Raw genomic sequence first — 18,846 nt, 5'->3', positions numbered from 1 at the left:
GCACAGCATGTCAATTACGGTTAATAATAATTATTCTACATTTAAAGGCTACTAAAAGATTAGATTTTAAAGTTCTCACTACAAAAAAAATGGTGAGTAGGTAAAGTGATAGATATGTTGATTAGTTTGATTTAAACATTCTACAATGTATACATATATCAAAATGTCACATTGTACTTAATATATACAAGTATTGTCAATTAAAAAGTAAATTTTTTTTTTTTTTTTTGAGACAGAGTTTCGCTCTTGTTACCCAGGCTGGAGTGCAATGGCACGATCTCAGCTCACTGCAACCTCCTCCTCCTGGGTTCAGGCAATTCTCCCACCTCAGCCTCCTGAGTAGCTGGGATTACAAGCACGCGCCACCATGCCCAGGTAATTTTTTGTACGTTTAGTAGAGAGGGGGTTTCACCATGTTGACCAAGATGGTCTCAATCTCTTGACCTCGTGATCCACCCACCTCGGCCTCCCAAAGTGCTGGGATTACAGGCTTGAGCCACCGCGCCAGACCTAAAAAGTAAAGTAGCTTTTAAACATGTCTAATCTCATGGAAGTTTTTCTCTTCCTTTGTTCCCAGAAATATTGTTTAAGCACCCACTACATGCCAGATGTGCTTAAAGGTGCTGGGACTAGATCTATGGACAAAATAATCCATCATGAAACTCATGTTCATTTTTTTTTTTTTTAAGAGAGATGGGGTTTCTCCATGTTGGTCAGGCTGGTCTCGAACTCCCGACCTCAGGTGATCTGCCCACCTTGGCCCCCCAAAGTGCTGGGATTACAGGTGTGAGCCACCATACCTGGCCAAAACTCATGTTCTAACAGCAATGGACAGTAAAAAAGTAAATTATATAATATTAGCATAAATAAATAAACAATATATTATTAGATGGTAATAAGTGCTGTGGAAAAAACAGCAGAATAAGGACCAATTTGAGTGGTGATAGTAGATGGGCAGTAATTGCAATTTAAATGGGGTGGTCAGCATAAGCTTTATTAAGAAAGGTAGCAAAGACTTTTCTTAAACAAAGGTGCTAAGGGAATGGGAGATGAAAATATCTGAGGGAGAGTTCAGACAGAGAGAACATCCTGAGCAAAGGCTCTGAGGTATCTGTATTTAAAATACAGATATGAAATATTGCAACAGTGGTTCTCAGTGTGATCTGGGTAATCCTAGGGGTGCTGAAGATCCTTTCAGAGTCTGCAAGGTCAAAACTCTTTCTTAATAATACTGACCTGTTGTTTGCCTTTTTCACTCTCATCTTCTCACAAGGATACAGTGGAGTGTCCCAGGATCCACATGACATGTGATAGCATGAGCACTGGGACAGCTAAGAAACATGTGCCTTTATATTATTGTGTTTTAAGGCTTCTCAGTTTTTGTTTTCTCCCATGGTCTGATAACTAGTTATGGATAACACCAGAAGGCTCTGCTACAGTTGTCCATTCAGAAATGACTTTTCTACTTGAAGAAATAAAATGAGTAAGTCCTGAGGATTTAATGTACAGTATAACTATAATGTACAGCATGACTATAGTTAACGATGTTGTATTGTACACTTATAATTTGCTAGGAGAGTGGATATTAAGCATTCTCATAACATACACCAAAAATGGTGATGTATGTGTTAATTAGCTTGATCCTGATAATTATTTTACTTTATTTATATACATATATATATAAATAATCATTGTACACCTTAAACATATACCATTTTTATTTGTCAATAACACCTCAATAAAGCTGGGGGAGAAATGACTTCCCCAAAGTTACAGAGCTAAACAAGGACGTTGACAGGATGGACATGGAGAGGTTTGCCCAACTCCAAAATCCACACCCTCCCCACCACAACTCACTCTGCCAGACAGGCCTCTTTTGAAAATAAAGAAAACTCCTCTCAGATACAAATGGCTGCTGAGTAAAATCTGAGTTAGAAGCACTTCTAAGGCCACCATCCTGAATCTGTTCAGAGGAAGCTCAAAAGAATGTGGTCACACAGCGCATCACAGGACGGCTTTGTATTAGTCCATTTGCACACTGCTGATATAAACATACCCGAAACTGGGCAATTTATAAAGGACCGAGGTTTAAGTTACTCACCGTTCCACATGGCTGGGGAGACCCCACAATCATGGCAGAAGAGGAAGGAAGAGCAAAGGGATGTCTTACATGGTGACCAACAAAGAGAGAAATGAGAGCCAAGCAAAAGGGGAAACTAAAGCCATCAGATCTCATAAGACTTATTTACTACCATGTGAACAATAAGGGGGAACTTCCCCCATGATTCAATTATCTCCCATCGAGTTCCTCCCACAACACATGAGAATTATGGGAGCTACAATTCAAGATGAGATTTGGGTGGGGACACAGCCAAACCTTTTGTTCATAGACCTATTCCCATATCAGGCTTCTCCCCAGACCGAAGACCAGCATGACTTGAGCATGTCTTCAAAATACAAACATCACATTGGATGCTCTGGGAATGCCTATTCTCAGCCACATTCTCTGCTTATTGTCAGTAACCCACTCACAATTCCTGGGGCCAGGACTGCTGGGAAAACATCAACCACTCTGTTCCCTTACCTCTAGTCCTGTCAGATATCTGGTTTGTGTCTCTTTTATTGTACAGCTGCAAAAGGCAGCATCATTGGTCTGACATTCTGACAGCTGAGCAAAGTCCAAGACCAAATGTAACCTGTGCGCCCAGAGGACCCACTTCTGCTCACTCAGACTATCCAGAAAATGCTGTGGTTGTTCCCCAGTCCTGTAACTGGAGGGCCTCTGTGAACAACAAAGGGTTTCTTTGTAGAAAAGAGCCTGGTAGAAACAAGTATCTTTTGACAAATTTCTCAAAGATAATGAAAGTGCTCACAAGAGGACTCTGCAGGGGATCTCATTTTAAACATATGCTCTGTAAAATGGAAGGCCAAAACCTAAGTGAGGTGTATGCTATTAGGGGAACTATGGTAGTTTATATTTTGTTGCTTAAGAAGAGTTCGTTCATTTCAATGCAAGTGCATAAAACTACATTTCCTGACTTTCTCAAGCTACCTTCAGCGCACCTTTGGTGGCAAGGTGGCACAGAAAAAGAATGCTGTCTTTGGGAACCAGAGTCCCAACTTCAAGGCCTATTGCCCCATTCTAGCTAGGAGACCAGAGCAGAATGGCTCAGCTGACTCGTATAAAATAAGGGTAAAATTAACTTACTGCTCATTGCAAATTTGAATTAAATAAAAAAAATAAAGTGCCACACAGTGAAACACTTGGCAGAATGCCTGGTCTAAAGTGGCAATTCAATAGGCAGTACCTGTCTTCTTAGGTAAATTGATTATCACTGATTTTTTTTGACAAGCAGTTATAGGCATTAAAGACAAGGTGACATAAGAGGGTGACCAGCCAGTTTTGGGCCCTCATGGGGCATCTCCTTCTGGAATGCATCACAATCCCAGTTCTGGTTTTGATCAGTCTTCGAGGTCTAGAAACTGGTTCGGCATATCCAGAGAATCCATCTTTTGCTGATACACTAGATGGGTGGTATGAAAGTTAACTCTCTGTTGACTTGACTGCACCATGGAGTGCCCAGATTAAACGTTGCTTTTGGGTGTGCCTATGGGGGGGGTTTCTGGATGAGTCTGGCATTTAAATTGGTGGATCAATAGGTAGATTGCCCTCCCCAGTGTGCGCTGGTATCATCCAATGTGTTGATAACAAAAAGGCAGAAGAAAGAGGAATTAACCCCCTTTGCTTCCTGTCTGAGTTTGGATGTGCGTCTGCTCCCGCTCTTGGACTAGAACTTACACCATTGACTTCTCTGGTTTTCAGGCCTTTAGACTCAGACTGGAACTGCACCACCAGCTTTTCTCGGGTCTCCAGCATGCAGACAGCAGATACAGGACTTCTCAGTCTCCCTAATCATGTGAGCCAACCTCATAATAAATCTGTGTGTGTGTGGTCACTTTTTTTTTTTTAACAGGCTCTTTCTTTGTTGCCCAGGCTAGAGTGCAGTGGCACAATCATAGCTCACTGCCACCTCAACCTCCTTGGTTCAAGTAATCCTCCCACTTCAGCCTCCCAAGTAGCTGGGACAACAGGCCCAAGCCACCATGCATGGCTAATGTTTGTATTTTTTGTAGAAACTGGGTTTTTCCATGTTGCCCAGGCTGGTCTTGAACTCCTGGCCTCAAGTGATACACCCACCTAGGCCTCCCAAAGTGCTGGGATTCCATTGTGGTCATTTTCTTGATTTGTAAATAAGCTTATCTTGTTACTGGAATGAGACAAAAGCATCCCTTTCCTAAATATCAAGGATTAGCCATCAAAATCATCACATGGTGAGTGCCATGAGAGCAAGGGTACAGAAGGTCTCAAACCAGATGTCACCTAGATGACTGTCCTCTCAAGGATTACATTTGCATTAAATTCTGTGTTTTCTTTTAGATTGTAGCCTTTAAAACATAACTGTATATTCTAGATTTGCACTACCACATGGGCATACTAACATTTTAAATTTGTATTAATTAAAATTAGTTATAAATGAAGTTTAAATTCCAGTTCTATCCCATTAGCTACAGTTCAAGAGCTCAGCAGCCACACACCCCTCAGTGTAGAAAGTCCTATCAGACAGGGCTGTTCTCAGTCATCTGGATTGTTTGGACAAAATATGTTGCTGTAAGATTTCAGACTACAGTTGGGATTTATGTTTACTGACAAATTAGAGCCCAATAATACCACTTTAACAAAGACCTTTAAAAGAACCAAGTCTCTAATTAGCATAACATGTTCCCAGCAGCAGCCATACTAACAGGTACCATAGTAGCATATTGGTGGGAGAACAGGGGTGACACAAGGTGGGGGAAGGGACACGGTAACATTACCTGCAACCACTGCAGTAGGAGCAGCAGCAGCAGCAGCAAAGGTATCATCTGTGGCTTCTCAAGCCACCAGAGCCTGACAGCAAAATAGAGTCCGCAATAAGAGTAAGAAAACAGGATTGTCAGGCTCTGTGGGAGCCCCGGCCTCCTAAATTCCTCTCAACCCATTCAGAAAGTCTCCACGGGTGTCTCCTGTGTGCCTGAGAACACACAGGCTGTTGTTTGGAAACCAAGTCCTCTTGGCTGTGGAACAGAGCCTGTCATGCTGTCTTCCCCTGCCGGACCAGCTCAGGTGACACCCTCTGCCACTTCCTGCTCCAGGCATTGAATCCCCTGGCTCACACTCAGGCCCCTGTGGCTTACCCCAGCCTGGAGAAGCCAGATCACTGTATCCTAAGATAGAATAAATATCTACTATCTGTATGGCTTTGTCTCATTAAGCAACATCTTTCAGGCACTTCAGTGATGCGTAATTTTACTTTGTTTTTTAATTGTTCCATCTTTCTGTTTTCAGACACCAGCATAAGAGCCCAGCCAGCGAGAGACAGGGCAAGAAGACTAACCAAGTGCTAGATACCATGCCACACTACCCGTCCGCTCCATACCTAAAGTCCTTGAAAAATAATGAACACCTTCATTTCCTTTCCCTTTGAGGTGCACTCCTTCAGGCTGAGTGGGGGTAAAATAAAAACAGAAACAAAACAATAATCTAAGACTCCCTCCATATAAAACTGTTAAAAATATATTTATATAAGAAGAAGGAAAGAAAACAAATTAGCTGTGGTTATATCTTGGGTAGCGAGGTTCAATTGTTCAACAAGTATTTACTGAGTGCCTTTTAGGTGCCAAGTACAATTTGGTTATTGAGGATATAGCAGTGAACACAACAGATCAAAATGTCTAACTTTATGGAATTCAGTGGGGAGAGACAAACAGTAAAAGCAAAACAGTGAAATACATAGTGTATCCGATTGTTCCATGTACCATGGTTCAGGCAGGAGAATAGGGTCTGGAGGCAGGGAACCTAAGGCTGACTCACACTGACTTCCCAGAACTAAATTGAAAGGAAACCCCCAACTTTTCACGCCAAAGTAACAAAAGGACCAGAGGCTACTCTCTTTGCAACCCCCATCCCTTTTCTGTGTGGCAGATGGAAAACTGTGCTTTCTACAACCAATCAGACTGATTGTGGGCCAAGTCTTCATTTGCATAAGAAACTTCAATTTAGCCTCTAATTGGCTGATTTACACCCTTTGCATGGGTGTAACTTAATAACTTCACTTCAGCCTCTGATTGGTTGCTTTCCACAATCAATCAGACTGATCTCAGGCTACTACTTAATTTGCATGGGGTGTACATCAAGTGGCCAATGGAAAACCTCTAGAGGGTATTTGGACCTCAGAAGATCCTGTAACCAGGGCCCTTGAACTGTTGATCGGCCCACTCCTACCCTACGGAGTGTACTTTCATTTTCAATAAATCTCTTCTTTCGTTGCTTCATTCTTTCCTTGCTTTCCTGTGTGTTTTGTCCAATTCTTTGTTCAAAACACCAAGAATTATTTATGATCTCACATATAATTTGGAAACCATTGCTAAGTCTACTACTAAAGCATTCATGGAGGCTCTTCAGGCTGGTGCAGACATCTCAATGATTGGGCAATTTGGTGTTGGCTTTTATTCCACATACCTGGTGGCAGAGAAAGTGGTTGTGATTGCAAAGCACAACAATGATGAACAGTACGCCCAGGAGGCTCCTGCTGGAGGCTCCTTCACTGTGCATGCTGACCATAGTGAGCCCATTGGCAGGGATACCAAAGTGATCCTCCTCTTTAAAGAAGATCAGACAGAGTACTTAGAAGAGAGGTGGGTCAAAGAAGCAGTGAAGAAGCACTCTCAGTTCATAGGCTATCCCATCACCCTTTATTTGCAGAAGAAACAAGAGAATGAAATTAGTGATAATGAGGCAGAGGAAGAGAAAAGTGAGAACAAAGAGGAAGACAAAGATGATAAAGAAAAGCGCAGGATCGAAGATGTGGGTTCAAATGAGGAGGATGACAGAAGAAAACTAAGAAGATCAAAGAGAAATACATTGATCAGGAAGAACTAAACAAGACCAAGCCTATTTGGACCAGAAACCCTGATGACATCACCCAAGAGGAGTATGGAGAATGCTAAAAGAGCTTCACCAATGACTGAGAAGACCCCTGGCAGTACAAGCAATTGCTGTAGAAGGTCAGTTGGAATTCAGGGCATTGTTATTCATTCCTTGCCGGGTTTTCTTTGACCTCTTTTAGAACAAGAAGAAAAAAGAACATCAAACTTCATGTCCATCATGCGTTCATCATGGACAGCTGTGAGGAGCTGATACCAGTGTATCTCAACTGTATCTGTGGTGTGGTCTGCCCCTGAACATCTCCCAAGAAATGCTCTAGCAGAGAAAAATCTTGAAAGTCATTCTCAGAAACATTGTTAAGAAGTGCCTTGAGCTCTTCTCTGAGCTGGTGGAAGACAAGGAGAATTACAAGAAATTCTATGAGGCATTCCCTAAAAATCTCAAGCTTAGAATACATGAGGACTCTACTAACTGATGCCACCTATCTGAGCTGCTGCACTATCAGGCCTCCCAGTCTGGAGATGAGATGATATCTCTGTCAGAGTATGTTTCTCGCATGAAGGAGACACAGAAATCCATCTATTACTTCACTGGTGAGAGCAAAGAGCAGGTGGCCAACTCAGGTTTTGTGGAGTGAGTGCAGAAGTGGGACTTCAAGGTGGTATATATGAGAGAGCCCATTGATGAGTACTATGTGCAGCAGCTCAAAGAGTTTGATGGGAAGAGCCTGGTCTCAGTTACCAAGGAGGGTCTGGAGTTACCTGAGGATGAGGAGGAGAAGAAAAAAATGGAAGAAAGCAAGGCAAAGTTTGAGAACATTTGCAAGTTCATGAAAGAAATCTTAGATAAGAAGATTGAGAAGGTGACAATCTCCAATAGGCTTGTCTTCACCCTGCTGCACTGTGACCAGCACCTACAGCTGGATAGCCAATATGGAGTGGATCATGAAAGCCCAGGTACTTCGGGACAACACTATCATGGCTATATGATGGCCAAAAGGCACCTGGAGATCAACCCCGACCACCCCATTGTGAGACGCCGTCACAGAAAGCTGAGACAGACAAGAATGACAAGGCAGTCAAAGACTTGACGGTGCTGCGGTTTGAAACCACCCTGCTGTCTTCTGGCTTTTCCCTTGAAGATCCCCTGACCCACTCCAACCACATCCACTGTATGATCAAGCTAGGTCTAGGTATCTATGAAGACGAAGTGGCAGCAGAGGAACCCAGTGCTGCGGTTCCTGATGAGATTCCCCACTCCTGAGGGTGATGAGGATGCATCTTGCATGAAAGAAGTCTATTAGGAGTTCATAGCTGGAAAACTCATGCCCTTGTATGGTGTTCCATACAAGGCTGCACTCCAACTGCAGCCTTGAGTGCCCTGTCCCATCTGGCTCCCCCTGCTGATGTTTAGTGTTTTCTTTCTCTCCGGTCCTTGTGTCGAAGGCAGAAAACAAGGGTGTCAAGCCCCCCTTTCCTCCCTGCTCTGACACCAGCACTGGATGTTGTGTATTGTGGATTATTTTTTAGTTTGTTCATTTTATTCTGAAATTAAAGTGTGCAAAATAAAGAATATGCCATTTTATATCAAAAAAAAGTCACAAAATGGTCACTGATAGAACAACTGCCAGCAGCAAGAGACAGGTCATTCGAGGATAACACCTGCAGGCCATTGCAGAGGCTCACAAGCAAAGGCCAAAACCCATGCATCCGCCCACCACTGCCAGAGGAGGAGTAATATTGATTTTGCCTCAGTTCATCTTTTCCTTTTTTTTTTTTTTTTTTTTTACTATTTTGTAAAACTATTTTTAACTGAACATATTCATAGGGTACATAGTAATGTTTCTATATGTATAATATACAGCAATCAAATCAGGGTCATTAGCACATTCATCATCTCAAATCTTCCCTGCAGCTATTTGAAAGTATATATTTTTGTTAACTATAGTCATCCTACAGTGGTATAGAGCACGAGGATCTATTTCCCTCCTATTTAGCTATAATATTGTAAACTTTCACAAAACTCTTCCCACCACCCTGAACCCATCTGATCTCATCTGCCCACTTTCTAATCACATCTTAGTGCCCATCATGGTTAAATCTAATCTGAAACCTTGCTGCAAGGAATTCTGGAAAATATCCTTCCCAGGCTTCAGCCCCTGTGATTTAGGGAAGAGCATGGAGTCTCTAGCCCAGATGAGTGGGAATGGGTGCTGACATTGGCGGTCGACTCTCCTGCACAGTCAATTGCTCAGTCCCCACAATTTTCAATTGAAAATATTGTGTATGGAATAGTAAAATTCCTTCTTCTTCATTGTAGCTCAGTGTAAGCCCAAAAGCTCGGTTTTGGACCCAAAGTTGAGAAACAGAGCTTTGATCACCTAAGTGTCCACAGGTCCCCTGAATCTTACATTTGTCCTGAGGAAATAGCAGGTAGAATTATCCCGGTGGTAGAATTCAATTCCCTGAAGGACTGGACAGCTGGTGGGCTATTGACACAACATTGCTACCTTCAAACAAAGTGGCAGGCCAGCACTGGAACCAATATGCCTGGCTTTCAGGATCTTTTCCCACTTTTCCTCTCTTCCTTGCTGCTCAATCATGCCAGCTCATCCCATTCAACCTCCAACACAGAACGCCCAGGAGTGTAATATCCTTCCTAATGGATCCTAATTTACCATCAAAAAGAGCCTCCATAGAACATTAAAATAGACTCCCCAATTAAGAGCAATGGAAGCCGACTGTTTTCTCTTTGAGGCCCCCTCTGCACAAAATATTGTCTCATTTCTATTTTTCTGGGGAGAAGTTTTCTATCAGTCCTGGGAAAGATTAGTCCCCATTTTAGAATGGCCTAAAATATTATTTCTTTTCATTCCAAAAAGAAAGACAAAAACGTTGAGTGTTCATGTAATGCTGTAAATGTATTAAGCCCATGGTGCATGCACTGCTACTGAAGAATTCCCAGGCACTGAGATCGAGGCCAAGGGCAAATGATTGTGGATTTGAGACTTCTCTGGATTAGGACTCGCCTGAGTTCGGATTGATAAAATTTGTGACAGTCATTCAGAAATGCACATTCACCAGGAGGGCAGCCATGATAAAATCATATTATGTGCAAATTATATTTTACAGAAAACAGAATTGTCTTTACTTGTTCCCAGTAAATTGACAATTTTCCTCTCAGTAGGCTATGCAGATAAAGTGAACCCAAACACCATGTGTCTCCTAATGAAAACCTAAAATCACAAATACATTTAAGTTGCAGAGGGAGTATTCAAAGCACATTGGTATAGATGAAAAAAATGGGCTCCTGTGTAAAAACCAAGTACTCTGCCCTCTTGAGTTAGGCCAAGAGAGTGTTTCATGTAATCTACTAGGAGGTCCACAATATAGCTCTTGCTCCTAAGAACTCTTTTCTCGACCTTTTGGAAACAGATCCCTTGAAAATCTGGGAAATGGTGAACCCCACAGAAATCTGTTTACTAGAGCTTTATCTGCTTCATGTGCTTCCCAACCCTCTAGTCCTGGTACCTTTAGAGCACTCCCCCGCCCCACTCCATGTGTTCTGTAAGAATGTCAATATCAGTGTTTGGGGGCAGGGTGCAAAGATGACTCAGGTTGATCAACCAGAATGGCTCAACACCCTAGTCTCAGTAAGTGGTGATGGTTGTCTATATGACCCATATAGGGGTCTGAGAGTCATTTTCTTACCACTGGTGGTACGAAGCTAGGAGATATGAGTGTGGATCATCCTTGGTGGCCTTTGAGTCCACAAAGTAAAAAGAACTCCAAATTAGAATGAAGTCAGGGGCAAGCTGAGTTGAGAGGCAGACAAAAACAGAAACAGCGCAATTACATTCAGCCACTCTGGAAGTTATTAGGGAGTTGGGTACAAGCTCCTGGAAAATAAGCCAATAAATTACTTTTATATTCAAGATTTACTTTACTCAGCCAAGAAAGTCCAGGATTAAACAGATCCCCTCCCTAAAGAAAATGCATATAACTACCCATGAATAAAATAATTCATATAATTCCAAGAGCTTTCTGCATGTAATATCAAAGGTTAAAGCCATTCTCCGCCCCTCCCCCCAAAAAACGGAATCTGGTTCTGTCACCCAGGCTGGAGTACAAACGGCCAGATCTCAGCTCACTGCAACCTCCACCTCCCAGGTTCAAGCAATTCTACTGCCTCAGCCTTCTGAGTAGGTGGGATTACAGGCATGTGCCACCACACCCAGCTAATTTTTTTTTTTTTGGTAATTTTAGTAGAGACGGGGTTTCACCATGTTGTCCAGGCTGGTCTCAAACACCTGATCTCAGGTGATCTGCCCACCTTGGCCTACCAAAGTGATGGGATTACAGGCGTGAGCCACCACGCCCGGCAGGTTAAAGCCCTTCTAAGGACCTCAGGTGAAGAACCCCTGCACATTGAGTTTACTTGGTGGCCTTAGGGTTGATTTTACCCTCAAAACTTTCTTCTTCCTATGGTACAAGGTTCTTTTACATGTTAAAATGTTAGTCTCTTGGAAGGTAAATATCACAGACCGTTAATAGTCAGTAACAACCATTAACAAACAGTCCGAGGATAATAACTGTGATTCAGAACAGCCTGCATAAAGTTGTTTGGCCACGAGATGATGAACAAGTGACATTTGGCTCTTATGATTTGAGTTCGAGCAAGTCATTTTTCCCATCTGAGAAATTTCTCTTTTTATATAATAAAAAGTTTTGACAGATTTCTAAAGGTCCTTTCACTAATGGATCTGTTAAATTAACCATAGGTGCTTCTCCCATTCTCGACTGCAATACAATTTAAAGCCAATCGAAAAAATAAAATACTTTTTCTATGTACACAGCACCTTTCCCATCCACCATCTGTGAGTCCCAGTGTTATAAAGACTAGGTTGGGTTTCTTATTCACCCAGGGAGTGTGTTAGAATAGTATGCAGAGGAGCCTCGCAGAATAATAAATGTATCATATTACCCTTTAGTAGCTACGCTTTTATTTATTCCAGGAAGTCTCCAATCTCAATTCAATCCTCTAGTTCAGCAATCTCCCTAGGAGGATTTGGAGATGAATGTGTTAATATGTATATGTAAACCTATTAAAAAGCAAAGCAAAGAATTTTATGATGAAATGCCAGAATATGTTGGAATATTCTCATTGGATAAATAAAACTTAGATTTTTATATTTAAAACATGGAAGTGCTTTTGTGCTAGATTCATCTCAAGAGAAAAATGAGTGGATGAATAACTGTAGCTGAAATATAGTGTTTTTTTTTTTTTTTTTTCAAAATCATAGAGTAGGATCCCAGTCTGTGTGCTCACCCTGAGATGTATTCATAGATGGTAATGATGGAGGAAGAATGTGGACTCAACAGAATATCTTTTAATATGGAAGAAAATAAGAGTATCCTCATTTGGGAAAACTCACCCTAGGCACTGCACACTCCTTTTTACAACTTTGGACAGACAGCAATGTGTTCGCATCAGTAGGGTGGCTCTAAAGGTCACTCGTGTTATCAGATAGCCCCTAGATCATGGACACAGGGCTCAGGCCTGATTATGGTAAGGGGGATGCTATAAAAGAGCAATACAAGTTAGAAGAATATGACAAGTTAAGTGCAAGGTGTCAGCAACGTTGAAGCCAATGACCTAGGCAACATGTGTTTGTGACCAGTCTCTGCAGCCTTGATGCAGGCACTGGTGGTATTACCAGCTGTCGTGAAAGCTTGGGCAGACACTTTCCAGAAGACATGCTGCTCTAGAAATAGAGAGTGTTAGAGGTACAAGGTGAACTCAACAATTCTAAGAGAACAGTTTCTAAGAGAACACAAGATGTACCTGCTTCTCAGGATTCTCACAACTATTTGGAAAACTTGGAGGGATACCTGAGAAAGTCTGGAGCTTTCCCCTGGTAAAGCAGACAAAGCTGCTTTACTTTTCATATCCCATGGCATTTTATGCAGAGAGCCACCCTGCTTTCCCTCAAAATGGTACAGCCTGCAGAACCGAAGTGCCATTAAGGGAAGCTGAGTAGAGCTTAGCACAAGCATGGTTGGAAGATCATTAGAACATGGAAATCTTGGGTTGGGTTCTGGTGTTTCAGGTCCACTGTCCAAATTGATATTAAATATTCAAACTGAGACCAGCTGCCAGACTTCCAACACCCTAGTACCAGTAAGTGGTGATGGTGGTATGGATTCCCTCTCTGGATTCCCTACTTCTAAACAGATGCTACAGTTTGTACAGATGCCTTTTTACAGAAACACCTGATGATTGGCAAGGTGTTGAAATGAGATTGCAGATACACATTGATATAAATGATACTTTAAAACCTTGGGCTTGAAATGAGGGAAGGGTGGATAGGCCAGTTTGCTGGTTAATTAATAGGCTACAAGTCATGGTTATTATTGTTACATGGTCTGTAATCCAAGAATCTGTACTTTATACAACTAAAAACAAAAAACAAACAAACCAGCTAAAAAACAGGCAAAGAACAGAATGGACATTTCTCCAGAGAAGACATACAAGTGGCCAATAAGCACAAGAAAAGATGTTCAACATCCCTAATGATTAGGTAAATACAAGACAAAACCACAATGAGATTCTACATCACAGCAGATGCAATGAAGTATCGTTTATCCATAAAAAGAAATGGGAGTCTGACACGTGTTGCAATGTGAATGAACCTTGAAAACATTATGCTAAGTGAAGTTACACCAGACCCAAAAGGACAAATCTAATATAATTCCACGTACTTTGAGGTACCTAGAGTAATCAAATTCCTAGAGACAGAAAGGATGGTGCTGAATGGTAGTTGCCAGAAGCTGACGAGAAGGAAATGGAAAGCTAGTGTACAATGGGGACAGAGTTTCAGTTTGGGAAACTGAAAAGGTTCTGCAGATAAACGGTGGTGATGGTTGAACAGCAGTGGATTTGAATACACTTAATGCCACTGAACTACATACTTAAAAACAGTTAAAATAGTAAATGTTATGTATATACCAAAAATTTTTAAATGTAGTTCTCTTCCTTTTGACATGTCTTTAAACAATGATCATGCACGTTGCTTAAGTCTTTGACTTTTGCTGGCCCTATGCCATTTGTTGAGATGGATGCCCTGTCACCAAGATGTGATTTAAATCACAATGAAGAATAAAGTTTACACTTCGAAGGCTCTCATTTGCAGACGTGACTAAGTGAACTCACATGATCCTGTGCAACCCAGGCTACCACCAAGCAGCAGAGAACAGGAAGAGACAAAGAAAAATTAGACAACAATGTCAAAATGTTAAGCCGCTGCTGTCTTGAGTGGTTGGAGGCACCATTAGAGACTGGGATCCTACTTCAGGGGGCAGGTATTTTGTCAACAAACTTCTTATCCTGTTCAGTTCTCTCTCACAGAGGCTGGCTTCTTATATGCAGCACATGTGGTTTATAAGAAAGAGAAGCGACAGCAAAAACCCCTCACATCACTCCTTGTGTTTATGAAGCCTTGTTTAGAGAGGCTTGAAACGGAAGTTCTTGGTCTATAATATGTCTTCCTTGAAAATTCTTTCCAGGCCTCCTTGAACCTTAGCACTATATAGAGATGCCAAGAGAGGAACCAAATCACCTCGTGTTTTCAATATCTACACCTATGTTTCTGGAACAAAGCTTTTGTGGGCAGTAAATTCTAAAACGCCTCACCTTTTTATAAAAGGGACATTGAATGGCATAGTAAATATTGCCAACACTTCTATGGAACACAAAACAAATTTATCTGGTTCTTGTTCAAATTTCCACTGCTTTCCTATTGGAGACTTACCTAAGTGACACCACAAGAGCAGTTTCATTTAGATTCTCTCCTCTTTACAGTAGCCAAGTTGGAAATCAAAAGGTCTTTTAATAATAATATGTCATATTTCCTGTCATGTATTAACAACATGCCACACTTCCCATGATGTTGAAAAATTTAGGTACCATGGCAAAGCCAGTGAGGAGCTATTTTATCACTCTGAACCATAAAGTTCTTCCTCCCTGTAGGTAATTCTACTGCTTAAGTCAACATACCTGACTATCAGTCGTCTGAGGCTGCCTTAACCTTTACCCAATGCCCTCTCCATTACAATATCTAACAATTGAAAAATAGGCAGAAGAGTCATGTGGGATAAATTTTTCAACCTGATAAATTGTGGAATGATGAGGACAACTGGTCAAAATGCTGCATTTGATTCCCTGTTCCATGATTTGAAGGGATAGTGAACAACATTCCACCACCCTGTGTCAAATACAAAAGTAAGCATAGAAACGCATCTCTTTAGTCTACTACAAGCCAGAAGACAGGCTGGAAAACTTGTAGGCTCACAGAAGTAGAGGAGAGGAGAAAGGAGGTGAGGGCAAGAGAAGAGAGGGGAAGAGAGGAGGGGAAGAAAAGAAGAATGCGTGAGCAATAACCTTCGGTACAGTAAACCCAACAATTATTAATTTGGGATAATAGTCTATTTCTAAAACACAATTCCATTGAGTCAAGCAGCAGACTTTGGGGTTAGACCCATTTGGCTATGTATTATTTCCCAGTGTAGAAGCCAATATTGGTTGGGTGACCCAAATATCATTTCCAGCCCTTAATGTCTTATGTACATTTTTTAAATTCCTCTAAAAGCTAAAACTTGAGATCCGAGCCTGGCATGCAACTAGCAGTGGCCTTGTGACAGCATACCTCCAGACCATGAGATATCGAAAATAGTCCCTGGGGAGAGTGGCTGTGGCAGGCAGAATAATGACTTACAATGTTGTTCACATTCTAATCCCTGGAACCTGTGAATATGTTACCTTCCTTGGCAAAAGAGACTTTGTAGCTGGAATTAAGGTAAGGATCTTTCAATGATGAGTGATATGGTTTTGATGTTCTGTTCCTTTCAAATCTTATCTTGAAATGCAACTTCTGATGTTGGAAGTGGGGCCCAGTGGGAGGTGTTTTGGTCATAGGAGTGGATCCCTCATGAATTGCTTGGTGCTGCCCTTGCAGTAATGAGTAAGCTTTCTATGCATTTACTTGGGATCTGGTTGTTTAAAAGAATCTGCCTCCTCCCTTTCTCTCTTGCTCCCTCTGTCACCATGTGACACAGGAGCACCCCCTTTGCCTTCTGCCATGATTGGAACCTTCCTGAGGCCTCACCAGAAGCCAAGGAGATGCTGGTGCCATGTTTGTGCATCCTGCAGAACAATGAGCCAAATAAACCCTGGTTCTTTATAAAAGTACCCAGCCTCAGGTAGCCCTTTTTAGCAATGCAGAGGGACGAACACAGGGGGATTGTCCTGGATTATCCAGGTGGGCCCAATGTAATCACAATAGTCTTCATAAGTAGAAAAGGGAGGCAGAAGACTCAGAAGAAGAGAAGTGACAACAAAAGCAGAGTCAGAGTGCTGTGAAGTGAGAAGGACTCAACCATCTATTGATGGCTTTCAAGACAAAAGGTCCACAAGCCAACAAATGTGTGTGGTCTCTAGAGCTGTGAAAGGCAAGGAACCAGATTCTCCCCTAAGGCCTCCAGAGAGAGTCCAGCCCTGCTAACAAAGGACTTCCTGTCTCCAGGACAATAAGATAATAAACGTGTGTTGTTCTTAGCTGCTCTCGTTTGGTGTTAAGTTTTGTGATAATTCATTACAGAAACAAATGAATTACAGAAACAAATACAGTGTCTTTTACCAAATAAACACACTTCGCCTTTTCCTCCTTCCTTGTTGTTGCATGGCATGCAGACATGGAGTGGATGGCAGCCACCTCACAATCTTAAAGCCATTTGCATGAGGATGAAACTTTTGTGCTTGGGACATCAGAGCAGATAAAAAGAGTCTGGGTTTCTGATGAGCCACCAGCCCTCGGATGCTCATCCCTGAACTTCCTGTCACAAAAAAACACATGAAATGTGCTGTGCTTAAGTGGTATGTCAGAGCCGACACTCATCCATTTGTGAAAGGTAACTGTTAAATTTTTCAGAATTTCAAAGATCCAAGATGGCCCTTTTAGGAACAGCTCAGGATTGCAGCTCCCAGTGAAAGCGCAGAGGGTGACTGGATGCCACATTTCCAGGTGGATCTTTATTGCCCACAGACCAGGAGATTCCTAGGCAGAGGAGCCCTATGGGTCACCAGAGCAGCTGTTTTGGCCAGCGTAGCTGTTTTAGCCAGCGCGGATGTTTTGCTGGCACTGTGGCGTGGTGGCTCTCCAAACAAAATCCACTCATCTGGTTGCCCTTTTAAGCTGGCCAGGAGATTCCCGGGCAGCGCCATTGTTTCAGCTGATGCAGGGGGTCGCCGCACAGGAAATGACGCACATCCCGGCGCCCTTTCAGCAGGCAACTGGAACACCTAGGAGAGAGTCAACCATTCAACTTAAAAAAAAAAAAAATGGCTCTGAGGCAAGGAGCCAAGAGATCAGGCTCAGTGGGTTCCACCCCCACAAAAACACACACACACAAAACGCAATTGGAAATGGTTAGGGTTGAGAGTTTCACAGCAAGCACAGCTGAACCCAGGACGGTGCAGCTCGGTGGGGAAAGGCCGTCCACCATTACCAAGGCATTCCACCCCTACAGAGGTAGTCGGCCATTTCTGAGGCAGCTTGCTGTTGCTGAGGCAACCTGCCATATCAGAGAGAGTCCGCCATTACATAGGCAGGCTGCCATTGCCGAGGCAGTTCTAACCACACCCATATAAACAGGACTACAGGGAAGATCAACAGCAGCAGGGCAGAGCTCAGCAAAGCCTCTGCAGGCAGACAGTGACTAGGATGCCTCCTTGCTGGGCAGGGAAGCCCTGAAAAAAAAAAAAAGAGGCAGCAGCACAACAGACACTCAAAAATAAAGCCCTAACTCCCTGGGACAGAGCACCTGGAGAACAAAAGGCAGTTTATGAGTTCTGCTGAAGCAGACTTAAACGTACCTGCCTAGCAGCTCTGAAAGAACAACAGAGCTCACAGCTCAACACTTGAGCTTCTATAAAGAACAGACTGTCTCCTCAAGCAGCTCCCTGAACCCTGTATATCCAAAGAATCACCTCACAAAAGGCTGATCAGACTGACATTTGGTGGGCATCATTCTGGGACAAAGACAGCAGAAGAAGAAACTGGTAGCAAACCTTACTGTTCTGAAGCTGCTGCAGGTGATCCCCGGGCAAGCAGGGCCTGGAGTGGACCTCAGCAGTCCTACAGCAGAGGGGCCAGACTGTTAGAAAGAAAACTAAGAAACAGAAATAACTTCATCATCAACAACCTGCACGTCCACTAAGAGACCAATCTGAAAATGAGCAACTACACACACGACAGGTGGATGAATCCACAAAGATGGAAAGAAACCAGCACAAAAAGCGGGAAAACACCTGAAACCAGAACACCTCTCCTCCTACAACGGATCACAACTCTTCAGCAGTAAGAGAACAAACCTGGATGGAGAATGACTGTGACTAAATGACGGAATCAGACTTCAGAAGGTGGGTAGTGAGAAACTTCTGTGAGCTAAAAGAACATGTTCTAACGCAATGCAAAGAAACTAAGAACCTTGAAAAAAGATTTAAGGAAATTATAACAAGAATGGACAACTTAGAGAGGAACATGAGTGAATGGATGGAGCTGAAAAACACAACATGAGAACTTCGCGAAGGATGCACAAGTTCCAACAGCCGAATTGACCAAGCAGAAGAAAGGACATTAGAGGTTAAAGATCAACTCAATGAAATAAAATGAGAAGGCAAGATTAGAGAAAAAAGTGCAAAAAGGAAGGAACAAAGTCTCCAAGAAATGTGGGACTATGTGAAGAGACCTAATCTACGTTTGATAGGTGTACCTGAATGTGGCAAAGGGAAAGAATCCAAGCTGG

General features: G+C 42.4%; 1 protein-coding gene and 1 pseudogene across 8 annotated transcripts in view; one reads left to right on the top strand and one right to left on the bottom strand.

Moving 5' to 3' along the window:
• The window catches only part of LOC100403885 (heat shock protein HSP 90-beta pseudogene), a 34,751-nt pseudogene extending 26,463 nt beyond the window's left edge, over positions 1-8,288 (top strand).
• RAB28 (RAB28, member RAS oncogene family) overlaps positions 1-18,846 on the bottom strand; it is a 303,321-nt gene that overhangs the window by 148,899 nt on the left and 135,576 nt on the right. For 6 of the 8 annotated variants that reach the window (XM_078367514.1, XM_035294044.3, XM_078367515.1 and 3 more), the window contains one exon: positions 1,699-17,341. The exons of the other annotated variants lie outside the window; for them this stretch is intronic. In XM_078367514.1, the coding sequence (XP_078223640.1) occupies positions 17,072-17,341 (270 nt within the window). In that variant the 3' untranslated portion in view covers positions 1,699-17,071. Of the gene's footprint in view, positions 1-1,698; positions 17,342-18,846 lie in introns of those variants that run through there. 8 annotated transcript variants of the gene reach the window in all.

The sequence above is a fragment of the Callithrix jacchus genome, chromosome 3, assembly GCF_049354715.1.
Source record: "Callithrix jacchus isolate 240 chromosome 3, calJac240_pri, whole genome shotgun sequence".
NCBI classification, from domain to species: Eukaryota; Metazoa; Chordata; class Mammalia; order Primates; family Cebidae; genus Callithrix; species Callithrix jacchus.
The sequence above is the reverse complement of the archived record's forward strand: the minus strand, read 5'-3'. Positions and strand labels throughout refer to the sequence as shown.